The sequence below is a fragment of the Branchiostoma floridae genome, chromosome 6 (genome assembly GCF_000003815.2).
Source record: "Branchiostoma floridae strain S238N-H82 chromosome 6, Bfl_VNyyK, whole genome shotgun sequence".
In the NCBI taxonomy this organism is placed as follows: domain Eukaryota; kingdom Metazoa; phylum Chordata; class Leptocardii; order Amphioxiformes; family Branchiostomatidae; genus Branchiostoma; species Branchiostoma floridae.
The window spans coordinates 2555769-2573943 of NC_049984.1; the positions used below are offsets into that span (position 1 = coordinate 2555769).

General features: G+C 42.9%; 1 protein-coding gene across 1 annotated transcript in view; it reads left to right on the forward strand.

Annotated features, from left to right (window-relative positions):
• The window catches only part of LOC118417451 (A disintegrin and metalloproteinase with thrombospondin motifs 16-like), a 109370-nt gene that overhangs the window by 37706 nt on the left and 53489 nt on the right, over positions 1 to 18175 (forward strand). The window contains exons 4-6 of the mRNA XM_035823013.1: positions 1671 to 1881; positions 7705 to 7904; positions 17167 to 17250. Of these exons, the coding sequence (XP_035678906.1) occupies positions 1671 to 1881; positions 7705 to 7904; positions 17167 to 17250 (495 nt within the window). The remainder of the gene's footprint in view (positions 1 to 1670; positions 1882 to 7704; positions 7905 to 17166; positions 17251 to 18175) is intronic.

Sequence of the window (18175 nt, forward strand, 5' to 3'; positions counted from 1 at the left end):
ATTGTTTGTTTTGATGGATTAGCAGCTGGAAATGCTGTGCTCAGAAGCAGTTTAAAACACAAATCAACTTATAAACAAAGTAAAACATTGGTATACAGCATGTCAAATATCTAAGAGAATTTAAGTTAAATAACAACTATTTAAATCTATTGGCCTTTCCACAAGTATTTCAAAGGACTTTTTTGATTATTATAAATTGATACGTCAATGAAAGTAAGACATCCAGTTGACAACTAATGTCTAACTTCAAACAATATAGCAGTCAGTGGCACCCAGTTCTTGCAATTTCATTTTGTCCCTCGAATATGTAATATCCAGTTATATCAAACTCAGTTCATTGTTAGTAAATTAAGTGTAAGTTTAGGTAAGAGACACATTGATACACTGACATTGGAAACAAGGTATGCTAGAGCTATGTTAGAACAAACAGATTCCAAAGAGAGAAGTGGTCGTTTAAGTTATTCCTGGTCTCAGAGGAACATTAACGGGAACGGTGGAAATCGCTGGCTGCTATTCCTGGTTTGGGAGCAAACATGGGGAACTTTTGAAGCTGGGATTATCTTGGTCTTAAAGATAGTGAAAGATTGGAAGAGTGATTTTTGTACAAACATATGGAACAGTAAGAGAAGAGCATTTATGGAATCTTCAGACATCTTGGTTTCTTTCTTTAGAATGGACCTGACACTTGCCAAGTTGGGAGGGATAAACCTTTACTTTCTTAAACTAAAGCAGACTTAGACAGATCTGTAGACATCTGGCATATTGGTACCTGTTGTATTATAGTGCCAAAAACAGTCATGCTTGTCATGTTGCATACAGAATGCAATGAATTATGTGATTGTATTAATATTACATTCTGTATTCAAAATGACAAGCATGACTGTTTTTGGCATTGTTCCTTCCATGTCTCCAATGAATCATACAGATTCATATTTCCCATCTGTTTTTCTTACTATGAAGAATCCTGATGTTTTTGGCATTGGTGGTAGATCGTACACTGCAGCTGTTTTAGGAATTATAAAGGAAGACATCCCCGCCACTGGTGGGTTTTGAACAGGGAAGTAAATTTTCACAGCGCCCTGCGGTGAACACCTGGCTTCTGTCTCGGCTGGCGGCCATAGCTGCTCGCTGATGTCAGACTTATTTCACTTCTCCTCCTTCTTTTTCTGCAAGTCAGCAGAATTTTTTGTGTTCATATATTCTGTCTGTATGCCAAGGTGGTGAAATTCCATATCTAAAGAGTCGTTCCACTTAAAAAAGAAACCGTCCATGAGTTTGAGGGAGAGTTGAAAAGATTAATTAAATTGTTTCTAAGGGTAATAAAGACATAGATAAGATTCGTCACCCATTGATGTTCTTAGTGTGATATTCTGAACTAAAGAACTCTTAAAAAGGAATATCATGGCTCCCACAAGTGTACTCATGGTTGTGTCAATACCGGCAAGCAAATGAGCTACTGTGTATTTCATTATTGAGTTGTCAGATGGCTGGTTGTCCTGTTCCAACTCTTTCTAGTATATCTCTATTACAACTACATCTACAGTAGTACATATCAAGTCAACGTGTTGAGTCTAGCGTGTCATTGTATGAAGGAATGATCAAATGAATGAATGAATGAAGATAGGAATGATTCTTAAGTCTAAGCCTTCCTCCTCCTTGTGTTTCCACAGAAAGGAGTCTTGAGAACCCCCGAGCAGGACTACTTCATCGAGCCCCTCCACCCCGACATGGCCAGGAGAAAAAACGTCACCACCCCTGGGGGCACTCCCCACCCCCACGTGCTGTACAAGCGCTCCACCTCCCGACCCCCCAAACCCAGCAAGCTCCACAAGCACCACCGCAGGGGGCACCGCCAGCACTACTGTGGCAGGAAGAAGAAATGTAAGTTTTTATTTGATTATGATTTGAAATGTGGAAAGTAAAACTGGTGTGTTGGTGAAGTGGTTAGAGAGTTTATCATGCATTTCGTAGGTCGTGACTTCAATCCCCGGCCGAGTCATACCAAATGCTTTAGAAATGGCTCATGCTGCTTTCTCTGCTTAGCACTCAGCAATTGGTTATGATTTGAAATGTGGAAATTAACACTGTTGCTTTGGTGAGTAGAAAGTTCACCATGCAGTTTGTAGGTTGTCGGTTCAATCATCAGCTGAGTCACTCCTAAGACTTTAAAAATTGTACACGCTGCTTTCTCTGCATAGCATTTGGCATTTGAGAAAATTTTTTTTAATCAAATACACTCCTCTACTAGTGTACTAGCCCCACCCCTCTCCTCTCCTCTCCTATGCAGTAATTGCACAAGGCTGTGTGGCCCAAGGGCTATTGAAACAGAGATAGGTTACACCAAAGGCACCAATTTATGATGCAGGACAACTATAACTTAAAAAGTTTAGAGAGGAGCAAAGGTAAGGTAATTAAGGTTTTGAAGCAAGATGCAAAAGTTTAGGAGAAGTACTTCAATGACTCATCTCACAGTATCCTCAACTGTACTGTTATACCCCCTTTCCACTAGGACGGCGCCTTTGCCGCGCTCTCTCTGCGACCTCAAATTTTACAGATCACTCAACGAATTGTATTGAAAAAAACAACAAATCTTTTTACACTGTGTGCATTTTCTCGGTCATACTTTGTATTTTGTATGATATGCCTATTATGAAAGTGAAGGTTACACATGTCCTATTTAGGTCGCAGTCAGAGCGCAGCACAATCGCCGTCTAGTGGAAAGGGGGCCTCAGACACAGGCAGAGCTTCTGCTGTGTGGGTGGAGGGTTCTGCATTGGAAGCGTTTCCACTTATTGATTCCACCTGACCCGTTATAGCCCCAGATTATACTTAACGCACAACCTGTCTGAAGTTCTGGCTAAACAAGCCGTGTTTTGTCTGGTTTTTACTCGGCTATTATCATGCAAAATTTTACAAAGACGTGAGGTTCAAGAGGGTAGGTTTTGCTGATGAAGGCAGTCTTTCTTCTTCAAGTTTTTTTTATCCTGACAAAGATGTTCATAACTGTGAAATGCAGCCATCCCTGGATAAGAGAGACTTGTTAGGCCATGCTTATTTAATTCATCAATGAAAAAAAAGATGATAATATGGCCCCTTTGGTCAGTAATGACCATGGTAAGATCCAAATTGACGATTAATGCTAATTAAAAAAATAGATGCTATAGGCTTGGCCACAGCAGTTTCATTTGTTGATTTGCAGATTAGAAAAATTGCTGAGCTCAAGGTTCAACATGAAAATAGAGTCCACGGGGAACGTTTATACTTTGCACAAAGTTTCAGGATAGGGAACATAGTAATATTCAAGTATTCCTCCCTGCCCTCTGCAGTTTTACTTGCTAAATTTTTATGTAAAAATGTTTAAGAATTGAAGAGTAGGTCTGAGTGGCCTTTACATGAAGCCATGGCCTGTGTTCAGCAGGGAGGCTGGTTGTGTAGATATAGCAGTACAGAGGTTACGGTGAACGCCATTGTTCCATTGTTGGAGCTAACACAGGTAAAGTCAGCCCAATCAGCCGCGACTAATCGTCCATACACACCTTTCCACTTCGCGCACCTGAACAATACCTCCCTATACCTCGTCTCAAAGCGCAATCCCAGCTTTCGCTCACGGGTCGGTTGGCATCGGAAGACGGCCTTTCCGCTGGATAAGAACGTCATTGTTTGCCGGGCGAGAAAGTGACAGTAAAGTCATATATCATCGCCCCAAATGTGGTGTAATTATGGGATTGGATTCTGACAGTGTTGCTTTCATGAATGTTTTCTGTCTTGCTGCGCTTGTAATGATACTGTAATCCCACCATATATCATGTGCTATTGATACAAGTAGGGGCTGTTGTCTATACGTACTTCATGGACACAAACTTCTACTGCTGTTTTGTGATGGTTTTATGTTATTGTTGGAGGAAAAGGTTTCAGTGTGTTTTGAATTCATGGTTTTAACTTAAATAATTATGTAGTGCAGTAGTTGTGGTGTTGTGAATTCACAGTAAATTTCAGTTACTGAGACGAATTTTTTTAGAATAATGAATTAAAACCTTTTGAATTCAATACAAGTAAAATTTTTTTCATGCAATGTGCAGTGTTTTCGACATTTCATTGACAGTTCATCAAAGATCTTTATGTGTTCTTAAACCTGACATGTGGCAAGATCAAGACCCAGAAAAGTGGTCACTTGTACAGATTTGACAGGTGGTCCTTCTGTACAGGTGGTCACTAGTACAGTTTGACTGTATATATCAGAAACTGGTGTATTGATTGCACTTGCCTGGTAGCTTGCACAGTCAGGACCTTGGCAAATACCAAGCTTGAAGGGTCCAAACTGAGATCAAGAGCACAGCAAACAACGTAAATAGGCCACTTGAGGATGTTGACCTCTTCAGCAGCAATAGCCTGAACAGTCACTGTTACCATTGAACTAAGCTAAGAAATTCTTGTTCTTAATCCTAGCTTCCTTGGCTTGTGGTATTGCTATGTAAGACATAATCTTAGGGCAAATGATCATAGCAAAGAGGCCTTGATAGCTATCAAAATCTTGTCTGATTTGGACCAAAGTCCGTAAAGTCGCACTTTTTGCACCTCAGGTTTGCACAGCTGTGACACACTTTTCCTCCTAGACGCATTTAATCTGCGATTAAGTCCGTATTTCTCGCATTTTCTTTCTATCTACTCTAGGACCATATTTTAAGGAGTAGATCCTTATCTGGGTTGTGGCAAAGTTGCTAGGGCATTGTGGCGAGTTTAAACTGTTACAGTACACGTCTAGAATTGACACAGGTGTGGCGCAGTTCCTTCAGTCTCCTTAGACACAATATCAGAGAAAAGAGAAGATTGTTAGAGTGTCAAGGTTGTTGCAACATTGTGACAAGTGAGAAATGATACACGTCTGCATTGACACAGGTGTGGCACGCTTTCTGTTCAGTACCTGGAACACCTTTGATTGCTGACAGCACCATCTAGTTCAGAAGTATTTTCCACCCTCTGAACTCATTGAAAAGACCAGGGTTGTTATGTAACAACTTTTAAGTTGTTACATAAAACAGTTAAAACTGTTAGAAGTTTGCCACAAAATTGCAACAAATGAAAAGTTATGCAACGCGGGTTCTGGATTGACACAGGTGTGACCAATTTTTCATTATCTTCCCCAGACCTGTTCAATCACCAATTACGTCCAGCATTGTTCTTTCCTCCTTGACCCGTTGATGAGTAGCAAATAGCGCTATCTGGCTTGTTACAAATCGCTACGAGCCTGTAGCGTAACAATGCTACAGTGCACGTCCGCCACTGTGACAGGTGCATCTGTGGAACCCTGGTAAAATGTCATTTTGTATCGTTTCTTAACTGTCTTTTCAACAGTGAATATTGCTAAGTTTTCAGCAAATCGCTACAAACATTGTGACAAGTTGCTTGCAACTGTGTACACATGTATATCTTCATAACCTTTAGACATCAAATTTTTCCATTTTTCTTTCCCTTGTTGTCACATTGGTATGATTGTTATCTAGCTTGTAACAAGTCGCTACAAACATTGTGACAAGTAACTGTGCCACAGTGCACGTACGCCATTGATACAGCTTCTTCTCTGCAACCTTGGCTACCCATTTTGCTCAAGGAGTGTCCTTAACTCAATGTCATATTGTTGCCACCGGGGTATCCTTTGCTCGTGCAAATTGCTACTGCCCTGTGACAACTTCACTGTGCTACATTGCACGTTCGCCATTGACACATGTGGATACGTACAACCCTGGATGCCCTTCTTGTCCATCCAGTACCTCCCTAAGCACCACATGACGTATACTACTTGTTATGAGTGTCAACCGGACCCGTTTGTTGCGGAGTCTGGTCTTGTTTCAAAGGCAATAAAACAGGACAAACCGTAAACAGAGCTTCGTCTGAGGCAGCCCATCTGGACTTGGAAGGAGCTTTGGATTTGGCTTTGACACCCTATTAGCCCGTAGCCACACTACAAACGTCAACTGAAAAGACTGAAGCGTTAAGTTGTATATCACAGTATGTCAATACGGCATTTACGTTCACATTCATTCGTTCGTTCATTCATTCATTCATGCATTAATGCACTCATTCACTTAGTTGGAAAAGAGGTCTTGTGGTTAGAGGTGTTGTGGAGGTGTTGACTAAAGGTCCTGTGTTTGAATCCCTATCAGGCGCCATCAGGCGCCATAGTTAGGCTTTCCACCTGTTCCTTTCCTCTCTTCCCTTTGAAAAACAAATGAGCACCTAGCTTTGGTCAGGGACATCCTCATGGAGGGGAGGCAAAAGAAGTTCCCAAGAAAGCGCTTGCCTAGTATAGAAAAAGCCTAGAGTCTTCAGGTATACAAGCTTGGCTCTTGTATCAGGTATATAAGACATTGATCCACTTGGCCACACCTGGCCTTGAGCATACAGGTAGTTCCATGTCCATCATGAATCACTATCTGACAGGTGAAGTCATCAATTCCAACATTGTCTTCTCTTAGTCATGGTCTGCCATGACAGTCCCTTTGCAGTTACTCAACCAAAATGATCCAAAAAGTTATCTCTCCTTTTTTTTCTGTACATGTATTGTGTATCCACTTGCCAGAGGAACACACATTCACAAAGTTGTATACTTACCTCTGTTGTCTGGTAGTCTAAAAGGTTAGTGAAAAGGCTATGCAAGAGATAGCGAAGGTGTTGAGTATATCTAATGTCTTAATCTTTATGGAGTTGGAGCAAAAGCAAAATTAAACCTCCAGTATATCTTGTCATACAATATGGTGATTTATCCTGGGTACACCGTCTTGTATCAGCCAAAGAAAGGGTATGTCTGCAAGGGGTGGTATAACCCCTTATATCAAAAACTTCACTACCTATATCTTGTCATAAATTGTATATCTATCAGCGAAGGTTAAGTAGAGTTCATCAGTGGGCAGCGGGTTGTGAAGTTTTTATGTGCACTATCTCATGGGAACATCTACCTCAACTAAACGTGGCCTCAGGCCAGCTGAGCTTACAACTCGAGATCAAGGCACAAACATATAAATCAAGAAAAGCAGGAAAGTCACGACTACGTAAAGCATTGCAGTCTCTAGCACAAGCTGCTCTTTGCTGTTTGTTGTAGCTTTTGATAAAGCAGTGAGATTTCCGGCTTGATAATGTTAAACCTGTATATACTGTACAATCACATACAATGTCATATATTGTCTGTTGTTCTTGACAAGACCAGTGGAAGAACAACAGCTTCCTTTCATTGATCATACCTGATTCTCATTCATCTTACACGAACCGTAAAATCTCTTAGTTATATGTATGTTTCGATGTCCATCAAACACCTTCCTCATGGCATCTGACTGGAGTGCTTCTTCTCACTGCTATATGTAACCAAGGTAGGTGGCACTTTTGTGGCAAAAGGACAATCCCAAATGCTGCCAAGTTTGTAAAACCCCAATACTCTAGTAGAAGCTCTGATGAAGATGTCTGATAGGCATTGACGAGAAAGCAGGTAAGACTATAACAATTGTGTAAAAGAGAACTTCATATCTGATGAAATTATTTTTGGATCTGACTCATTTCCTCTTCATTTCTCCAGACTATCCGAAGCCTTTGGAAGAGCCGATCCTCCTCTCTGACGAGTTTGTCCACTCGGAGAGGGGCAAGCGCTCGCTGTACATTTTCCAAAATAAATCATTCATTCTCATAACTCCTTTCCATTTCTTTCTGTCCCTCTAGATTATCCGAAGCCCGTGGAAGAGCCAATCCTCCTCTCTGATGAGTACATCCATGCCGAGAGGGGCAAACGGTCGCTGTACCGCCTGGAGAAGCTGAATCAGGAGTTCAACGTGGAGACGCTCGTGGTCATAGACAAGAAGATGTTGGAGAAACACGGCAACGAGAACATCACCACCTACGTGCTGACCATCCTCAACATGGTGAGCACTTCTGTCTTTGTTCTTGGGTTTTAGTTTTCCTTGTTCACTTGTGTTGGGCTAGAATCCCCAACCAAGCCATTGATGTTTTGCCTCACCTATGTCCTGACCATCCTCAACATGGTGAGTGTTTCTCTCCTTGTTCTTAGGGTTTGTTGTTTGTATCCTTTTAGGGTTAGAATACCCTGCCATCGATGTTGTGCCCTCGGGAAAGGCACTTTACCCCACCTACGTCCTGACTGTCCTTAACATAGTGGGCGCTTCTCTCTCTTGTTTTGATCTGCTTTTAAGACACTTATAGTGTTTGTGTAACGGTCGGGTGTTTGGCCCGCTAGTTCGAATCCTGCGTCATGCCACCAATGTTGTGCCCTTTGGAAAGGCACTAATACACAATTTCCTCACTCCATCTGGGTGCAAAAATGGGTCTAGCTGTTCCATTCCTGATCTACCAGGTTAGCATTCCTTTTAAAAATCCAAGAACGTACAAACTACACTGGTATGGTCTTATAGAGCATTTTATACGACGTACTGTTCATCATTGTCGTCATCTTGTCGCCCTTGTTGCACGGATAGCTCTCTGCCTGTACCTCTCCTTATAAGCTGTATGCCCAGCCTCGGCCTTGGCCTTGGTAAGCATACTTAGTGCTAGTAGAAGGACGTGTCAGACTGCTAATAGTGGGTTTGATGCTGACACAACGTCAGCGCCCCCCTCCCGCGGTGCGACCGCTTATTTAGCACCCCCCTCCCGCTGGGCTGCCGCCTGCGACGCGGCTTCCATAGCTCGACCTTGGCCAGGACGTGTCCCCCACAAATAGCTCTCCGCTCAACCGTCTCCGCTACAGGTCCTTGAGAGGCGACACCCTGCTGAGTAGATAGCATAAGACGTGATCTTGAGGCAAGACGTCCTTGGGAGGAGGGAGAGAGATGTACTTAAGATGTAGCTCCGTTGTTGACCTTTACCTGCGTAGGTTCCTGCTGTTTCATTGCCTAAGAAGTTCAGCAGGTCAGCCTTGTCTGGACTTGTAACCGTGAATGACCTTCAACCAAGGACTTTGTGACCTCTGAGCGACCTTGAGAGTCCTGCTGAGGAGACGTGTGGGAAGGTCGAAGGATGTTTTCTTGAGTCTTATCTTTCTTGTGTCTCTCAAAGTGAACATGTCGTACGGTGTTTCTTTTGCTCAAAGTAAACATGTCCACTGTGTTTGTTGTCTCAGAGGTTTCATGATTTCTCCTTGTCAATACTGGGTTTGGGTCTGGAAGACAGAGGTTGTACAAGTATACTACGAATTACTGTCTACTGTGTTTTCAAAGGATTTTTAGCTGTTATTGATAATAAATGTGATTTTTGAACTGGTAGTTTGACCTAATACCCTAATAGTGGTCACTGGGTTCTTTGCTGGAGGTGTGTCGCTTTTCTCATCATCATATTGATGATCGTCCAACCCGTTTATATACGAAAATGTTAGACAGTTCATCTCCCATTGCATACGAAAAAGAAGTCAAACCCCTCAGATAGTTTAGATAGACATAGATTTGAAATAGATGACATGTTTTGTATATCACTGTCTTACTTTGCAATTAGCCCACAGGCATGAACTTGCAATAACGTTATCAGATTGTTGATCCGTTGTAAGTTCTGAAGCCATACAGGGTCACGCGGGGGGATAGTACGCCACACGGGGTGCCTGACACGGTTTTATGACAGATTTACGCCCACCGCGTGATGCTCACGCGCCTCTCAACGGGGCGCTCCACGCGATACTCGTGAGACCGGCTCCGTGTGAACTCCGTGCCACAAGGTCACTCAAACAAGTTCATCCCCCTTCTAACTTTAGCGGCAACTCGAAACCTCCCGCTTTTAAGTTTTATATATAGACCAGTGCTGCTATGTTCAGCTATTAACTCAAATAACTCCCCTCACCCTAGCTGTCTTCTTTATTGTATGTATCAATCTGTTATTGAATTACAGTGAGCTTTTGACAGGAAAAAAATTCAGAGCCTTTTGACAGGAAAAGGCTTACATTTAATGCTTTTTTTATTGTACACTTGTAACTTCTATTCACCAGTACTGAATGCATGTCGTTACCAAGGCTGAAATTCTGTGTGGGTTGTATCAAGATACCCCCTACCTCCCACTTGTCCTGAAAATGACCCCGCCTGAGAATATCACTGACAGTTCCTCTTGACCTTGGCTTTGGTGCTAATATGTCCTCGTGCAAGTCGCTTTGGGTGGCCTTTGTCTGCAGAAAGATAATAAGGGGTGTCTTCCCTCTGTCTAACATGGCCCATTTGCACACTAAATGATTGGTATCAACTCGTAGCTTCTTCGATGACCTACTGCATTGTCTCAAGGTGACAAATATGGCGGCGGAACCTTCTCATGTTGCGGAACTTGTTCACACCTTCAGGGCGGATGTCGTCTTGCATTTTGCATCACACATGAAAAGTTAAGAACCCCTGTTTAGTGTAGACGGACCATAGAAATCTTGCTTGACTGGGTCAAACCTGATAACCTAACCCACAGGGTAGGATAGCAGGGAGAAAGAGTAGAGTGACAATTTTAGTCTCGTTGTTGATGATTGGTGCAAAAGTATAAGACAGAAACATGGAATTGGGGTGCATTTAAAGATTTGCAAAATTAGCTTCTTCTAAAACTTCTATGTACAAAGAGTAAACGAAAACACGAAAAAGAAGCAGCCGTCAAACGAAAACACATTTTTAAATTCTTTTTCTTTTTTTTATTTAACACTCAAATCACTTTAAAGGAGGCATTATTTTTAACACAAAATATTAAACTTCATATTGGCACTTAAAATGTAATTGTATATAATTTTACATATGAAATTTGAGGCGTCAAGGTTGCAACCACAGAATGCCCGTAAACTTGAAAACGTTTGTAGGATCATAGTGATCTGATGTCCAGCAGTGCTTTTACATAGTGGCGCTCTATATAGTAAATCCCTCAGATCTACTTAGCAAGCAAAGCTTGTTTTTGGTAGCTGTCCAATTAAGCTGTAGGCTGCCAACTTGCCACCCTTTTGGGCACTCCAGGCATATTTCATGTGGCTGATTAGCGTCCTGATAGCTGTACTGGCCTTGGCGGGCCCTGTTGTGGGAACAGAAGGGGGTCCTTTTGTCAACAGAGTTACTGTGAGAGGATTAAAATGTCAATCAGAGGCTATGTGGGCTCAGGAGTTGGAGAGCAGAGCAGGAGGAACGTTGGTCTGAGGACCTTGGTGTGATGAAGGTCTTCTGGGGTCACTCCTGGCCAAGGCTGGGACATTTGTACCTTGTCCTTCTCTCTCTCTCTCTCTCTCTCTTTTCCTCTCTCTCTCTCTCTCCCTCTCTGTCTATCCCTCTCACTTTTTCTTTCTCCCTCTCCCCCTCTCTCTTTGTCTCTCCTTCCCTCTCTCTCTTTGTCTTTCTCTCACTCCATCTTTCCTGTTTACATGTATCATCCATTGATCGAGGCGAGGGTTAGACATGCTTGCACATAGATGTGGAGGCTTGATGGCAGGTGGCCAGCAGCCTCTGTCTTAACGTTTAGGGTTGGCACTGTGTAGGTTTAGGAGATGACAGTCTTCTCTTGTGGGGTCGTCTACGTGGCTTCCTTCATAAAGAAAGTTTCAAGACGTGGACAGGTGTGACATAAGGAGTTGTGCATTTCAGTCTTCTCACAGAGACCAAGTGGTCTTGAAAGGGAAAACATCAAAAGAGCAGAAGCAAATGGTTATGAAGTGGTTATGAAGTGGTTATGAAGTGGCTATAACAGGTAAGATAACTTTTGCCACAAGCTCCCACCCTCTAAAGAAAGGATAAAAGACTTTCTTTCAAAAAAATGTGAAATGAAATCTGCAAACTCTTGTAGAAACTCTTTCATATGTGATGAAATGTTGTGGTTGTGTCAAACGGATTGTTGGCTAAAGTACACATGTCAAAGAGCCAAATTGACAGTCCCCATGTAGGTTTAGAGTAGAGTAGCTTCCAAGTTGACTACTTTCCCAGACAGTCTTGGCAAGTCTTGTCCAAACACACTTTGTTCTCCTTGCACCCTACTCTTGCTCCCAGGCTTTTAGTAACGTTTAGACAGACATGTGGATTTCAAACTGCCTGTTGGACACACAGGTCATGTCCCCATGTACTCACTATGTCTCCACTGTATAAACTTTTAACTCTGTGCCTCTTCTTTTTTCTTTTAACTTACCGCAAAAGATCTGTAGATTGTGGACACAAAATGCACTGAAGAAACATGCTGACAGATAATCATGTAATCCAGTGAGAAACCAACTTTAATTCTTGAAAACTGTTTATTGTCTTCCTGTTGTTTTTCCTTTAAGTTATTTCAAAAGGTCTCGAGTTTGTGGGAAGAACTTAACGCTAAAGAAAAGTAAATGGAAGATACTTGTCTTATCTGGTGAGAAGTCCTCTTGACTTGTTCAAAACTCTTGACTCAAATCTCTGTTTTTCTTGTTTCTTGTCTTAAAAGATCTTGAGTTTGGCAGGCTCACAATGCAATGAACACAGATGGGCACTAGATAGTTGTCTAATTTGGTACAAGTCCTCTTGACATGTCCCTACAGTCAACACAAACTCAGTCTCAAGGACTTCTCCACATTCCGTCCTCCGAAACTGTCCCTCCTTAGTCAGGATTGAAGACTTAAGATTGATGTATACAAGTCGCAGTGAACTATATGTATAGTGCAAGTTCCCTTTGTTGTCAGGCAAGATTATGTAACAGTTGTTTTTACTCAATATTGTTTTTCTACTTTGTCAAGAATGTTATGTTTTAGACAACACATCTGTGTGGGGGTATGTTCGTGAGCAAGATTACTCAAGAACGGAAAGATTGAGTTTGAAATTTAGTGTGTTTGCAGTTGGTGACAATTCTAAAGTTTTATATTCAGCTTTAGATTTTGTGCCCCATGGCAGCTTTTCTTAGTACTGCAGTAAAACTTCCAGTTCTTATAACTTAATCCTAATACTGCAGTGACTGTGTGCCTGTGTATGACTGTAGGATTTACAGTGCTGGGTTGAGAAAGTTCAGGGTGTTACTAAAACAGATGTATCCTGTCAGTCAGCACAGCGTTAGCCCTGGTCAGTCATGTAGGAGAGGTGAGGAAACGCCCTTCATGGGAAAAGATGTCCTTGAACAAGGCAGCAGTGTCTTGAGTTCTCAAGAAGGGAAACCCAAGAGAGATTTCGTGCATCTTGGTCACATGATACAGGAATAGAGAAGGCGTTCTTTCCTGAGAGAGTTTTTGTTGGTGGCCTTTGAGTTTGAAGGTGACCTTCAGTGTTCTATGCTGTTTTGGAATACCTTTCCATTGGCCTTCACAGCCAATCAGAGAAGGCCAAGTGGATTTAAATCTTCAGGGAGGTCTGGTAGATGATCTAAAACATTGGAAAAAAACTGAAGGTCAGGTTTAGAGCAGGAATCTGCACTAAGCTTGTTACTGGTGAAACTTTGTGTTCCCATTTTCAGTTTCACACACCTGGCCTTGAGATTAGTCTACTTACTGAGATGCATCTCATTGTTTTGTTCACTGCATCTTGTATCAGTAAGGATGACATGTGAAATTTGACGTGTATTTTTTAAGTGCAGCTTTCCTCAAATGAGAATTGGCATCATCATCATCGTTCACTGTGTTCTGCATCTACAGTCTTTGAAAAGTCCTCCAGTTGCATTCAGTCTTTCTTCATCTTTCTCCACTGCAAGCTTTCTTAGCTCTTGGAGTTTCTTTACTGTTTCTTGAGGGGCTCGCCCTCTGTGCTCTCTGAGAAATTGTATATCTGACATTTAAGCTTTTTGTTATAAAAAGTATTTCTTGTACCACTGTTATATGGTATGTGTGGAGAAGTCTTGGATATCCTGTAGCCACACTAGTGTAGTACTAGACAACTCAAGAGAAGGTATCAGACTCTACATGCTCAAACACGCAGATGCAAAGTACACCTATTGTAGACTCTGAGACACTTCTAGCTTGAGGACCATCCTAAATGCTTTAGGCTAAACATTCTTAAAACATTTCGTGTTATCTGGTAAGTGAGGAGAAGAATGTTTTATCTGTGACATCTGTAGCCCCCTACTTGACAGTACAAGAGCGATCAGACCCTACAGAGAACACATGTTAAACCACTCCAGGTTGTGAGCACCATCCTCGATTCGTCAGTCATCAGGACAGTCCTTCCTTTTTCCAGTTTTTGGTACTCATTTCTTACACCAGCATTGTCCCATATGTGCAAAGCGTCTCTGCTATCTGTAGCAGCTACTTGACTAGTCTCTACCAGACTGACTATGCTGGCGTTGGCGGGCCATGCAGCTAAACTTGAATCAACCTAAGTGTGGACTGACTCCCCTGGCCAGTTCCTGGATTTTTTTACCGAATTCTAAGATCCCCGCACCCATGTAGGAAGGCCTGGTGGGGGCTACTACTTGACAGTCAAATTCTTTGTAGTACCACTCAAAGCTGTGAAGACTGTCCTTGCTCTGTCTTGCTTCCAGGTCCATCATTACTTCTTTTACCAGCATTGTCCAATACACACTGTATGGTATCTCTGATATCTGTAGCCCCTCGAGATAGTACAAGAGTAGTGGGAATCCACCAACAAGTGGCTGTGGAGTGCACATTCTGCAGACACTCCAGGCCCTGAGGACCATCCTTGCCGCGTCTGTCGTCGGCTGGCAGATAGCGGTTACCACTCAGGAAGTGCAGGCAGACCAAACCTGTCCCCGTGACGACCCTCTCTACATTCCTGCAGGTGTGTCTTCCTTAAGGAGCAGCCACTTGTTCCTTGAAGATCTTGGCTTGCAAAAGACAGGAAAGTGATCCAGTTTTAGCTCACTGAAGTGAAGAGCTAGTCTTCCACTGGTCTTGACAGAGAGAACAAACGCTATGTACAGTATTTACAGGTTCATCGTCATGGCGAAATTGCCCTAGCTCTTGTTGACAAGCACAATGAACAGGGGACCACGGCTTAACGTCCCGTTCTAAGGACTGCAACACTTTCCAGTAGCGTGCATTCGAGGTCTGGATTCCAGGGTGCTAAGATCTAAGCTTCAAGGAGGTGTTTGTGAGGTGTAGAGGCTAGCAACCCTGCATTTAGACCTAGAAGTCCTGAGTTTGAATCCAGACCAATGTTGTTCACTGTAGCCTGTGTTACACACCTTCTCAGTGTCAATGACCGATTAGCTATAGGCAGCAGCCCTGTGTATGGGCCTCTAAAAGCTTGATTTTGTCAGTCTACTGTTCATCCCTTTTTTTGCACTCTAATCGAAACGATTGCAGTCCTTTGGATGATTAGTCGTGCTCCACTGTGCATACCTAAGAGGGTCTGCATGGGGGTTCTGACAACAATTTACGCTAAATTCGGGATGGCTGAATACGCTTAACGTTCAATTCACGAAGGCCACCAATTCTTTACGCTTCATTCCACTACGAATTACGCCAAAAAAAAGGCCTGCCTACGCCTTATGGAAAAGGGTATGCAGACCCTCACCTAACACTTCTTGAAAAGAGCAGAGGAATTTCTTTTGTTGGTAGAACTTGTTTAAGGTAAATTCATTTTTCAGTTTCAGGTTGTCAAAATGTAGAAGGGAGAAGTCATTATCAAATAAAGAATTTGACTTTTAACATTTGGTAGTGTTACTAGAAAGACAACACCCTTTTTTATCTGCCAGTGAGGACTTCATTTTGAACAATCTTTATGGCCACCTTTCTTACATTTTCAGCCTATGTTCCATTTGTCCTGGCACCGCTGCCGATTAGATTTGACCCGTGCCCAACCTTGGCATTGCCAGACATAATTATGTAACATACACAGCATACACCAGGCCCTTAACTGGAGATCTTGGCAAGCCTCCCAAAGTTTTAAGATAGTCACTTTTATGTCTGGGTTTTCCCTTACTGCCGAGCCATGCTTCCCTCAAAGACAAATGAAAGTGAAAATGATTTGGAACCAGTTTATCTCAGTGAAGAGGTAATAATTCCCTAAGCTCTTTTCAAGAAGTACAATAAACAGTGGATCACAGCTACGACCGTGGCGCGTTGGTACACCTGTTCCCTCGATCTCGGAAGTTAAGCAACGTGCGGTCAGGACAGTACTTGGATGGGAGACCACGGAGGAAGACTGGATGCTGTAGCCGGGTCATACCAAAGACTCTCAGCAAAGAGGAAGAAGCTAAACACTAAAACAGGACTGGCCCCCTGCTGTAGTGACTTATATTTGTGCGATCCCAGGGCTTAAAAATGGAGATGGGTGCCGGGCCTACGCATCACAACGTGATGCATGGCAACTTTAGTTTTAGCATGGCTAAATGTCCTGTCCTAAGAACTGCAACCCTTTCCAGTAGCATGCGTGTCCGGTGAGTGACAACAGACAGGATTTGAACTCCCAACCTCTTGATCCATAGGCAGGGCTGCTAACCACTGGACTACGCACACTCAAGCAAGAGGGTAAAAAATTCCCAGTCACAGATACACGGGGCTCCCAACTTGGCAGCACTGCAAGCTTCTCTCACCACGCTCTAAACAGAGCTCAGACAAGCAGTGCCTTTTGGACGGTTGGTCGACAAGCGAGTGTCTGGCATGCCTGTGGCCTGACATCTGTCCCCGTCCTATTAACAGCCAGGGTTGACTTGTGCTCCCTGTTCACGGCTTTGGGAAGCTGCCTTTCCTAATGAAGGAGGATCTTTGTTCATTTTCTTCTCTTTCTTAAAGTTTGAGGTCATGGGTGAAGAGACTTTGCTACTTTTCCATACTCTCTACTCTTAAAGTTCGTAGTCATGGGTGAAGAAATATAAGTCTCCTATTAAGAGCCAGGGTTGACTTGTGCTGTCTGTTCAGGGTTTTGGGAGGCTGCCTTTCCTAATGAAGTTGGAGCCTTGTTAATTTTTCTCTGGTTAAGGTGAAGAAGTTAGCGGTCTGGCATTCTATTCTGACTTTCAGGTCATTAGGTAGATTTGTTGTCTGATTTTTGACTGGGTTATGTTGTATTGTTGTATTGGATACGTAACACTTAGTGGCAATGATAGTACTGTGACAGTCACCTTTGCCTACGCAGTTTCAAGAAGTGAACAAGATTTTAGTTTATGATGTCTAAAAATCCTAGCTGCTGTGTTATGCCAAAGAGCGGTTATACCAGCTATACAGATACAGATGCAGAATCCAAAGAGATAAATTTGATCAGGCTTTCCCTTTTGGCCAGCCTGTAGTAACAAACCCAGAATGAGTGATGACTGACGTGTGGCTCATGTTGTGTTTTCCAGGTGTCGTCTCTCTACAAGGATGGAACGATCGGGAGCAGCATCAACATCGTGCTGGTCGGCCTGCTCATGCTGGATGGAGAGGAGGTGAGAAGGAGGGAATGGGGAATGGATGGATGAATGAATGTATGAATTATGAATGATGGTGGGACTCATGCTGGATGGAGAGGAGGTGAGGATGGAGGGACCCAGGGAATGGGGAATGGACTACTTGTGCTGGATGGACTTAGGAAAGGAAGGAACAGGAGAATGGGGAATGGATGAATGAATGAATGATGTTGGTTGGACTCATGCTAGATGAAGAGGATGCGATAAAGGATGGAATAAGAGAATGGGGATGGATGGATGGAAGGGTGGATGGATGGAATTTGGATGGATGGATTGATGGATGGATGGATGGATGGATGGGCGGATGGATGGATGGGTGGATGGATGGATGGATGAATGATTAAATGATGGTAGGACTAATGCTGGATTGAGGAAGGAATGAGAGAATGGTGAATGGATGAATGAGTGAATAAATGTAGGACTAATGCTAGATGGGACTAATGCTGGATTCCTCATGCTGTGAAATTGAATTTTTTTCTGGTCAGCATAGTGTGGAATGATGTAGTGCAATTAAATGAAGATTTATGTTCCTGTGCTGGAGTAAAGGTCACCACTAATACCTCGCCTAATTGCCAGGGCCACCTCTCCACCTGGCCCAGGTTTGGCAGGGAATCGGTTAGCCACACTGTTAAAAGTTGCCTCCACTCTGATCCCATTTCTGGGACTGTGGGTGGAGGCAAGGCAGTAAATCATGGAGGAGGGGCTTTCTCCTAGACTGATGCGTAGGACGATGTTTATGTCTCCCCCAAATTGTCTTGTTCTCCTTTTTCTTCAACTGGCACTTAGAAAAGAGAAACAGTTAGCGTTTCTCCTGACCTGGCCTTCACGGAGTCCTGCTGAGAAACAAGCTGGATCTCGTGTGACTTTCCCAAAGTTGTTTTCATGTACCTGACACTTGCCAGAG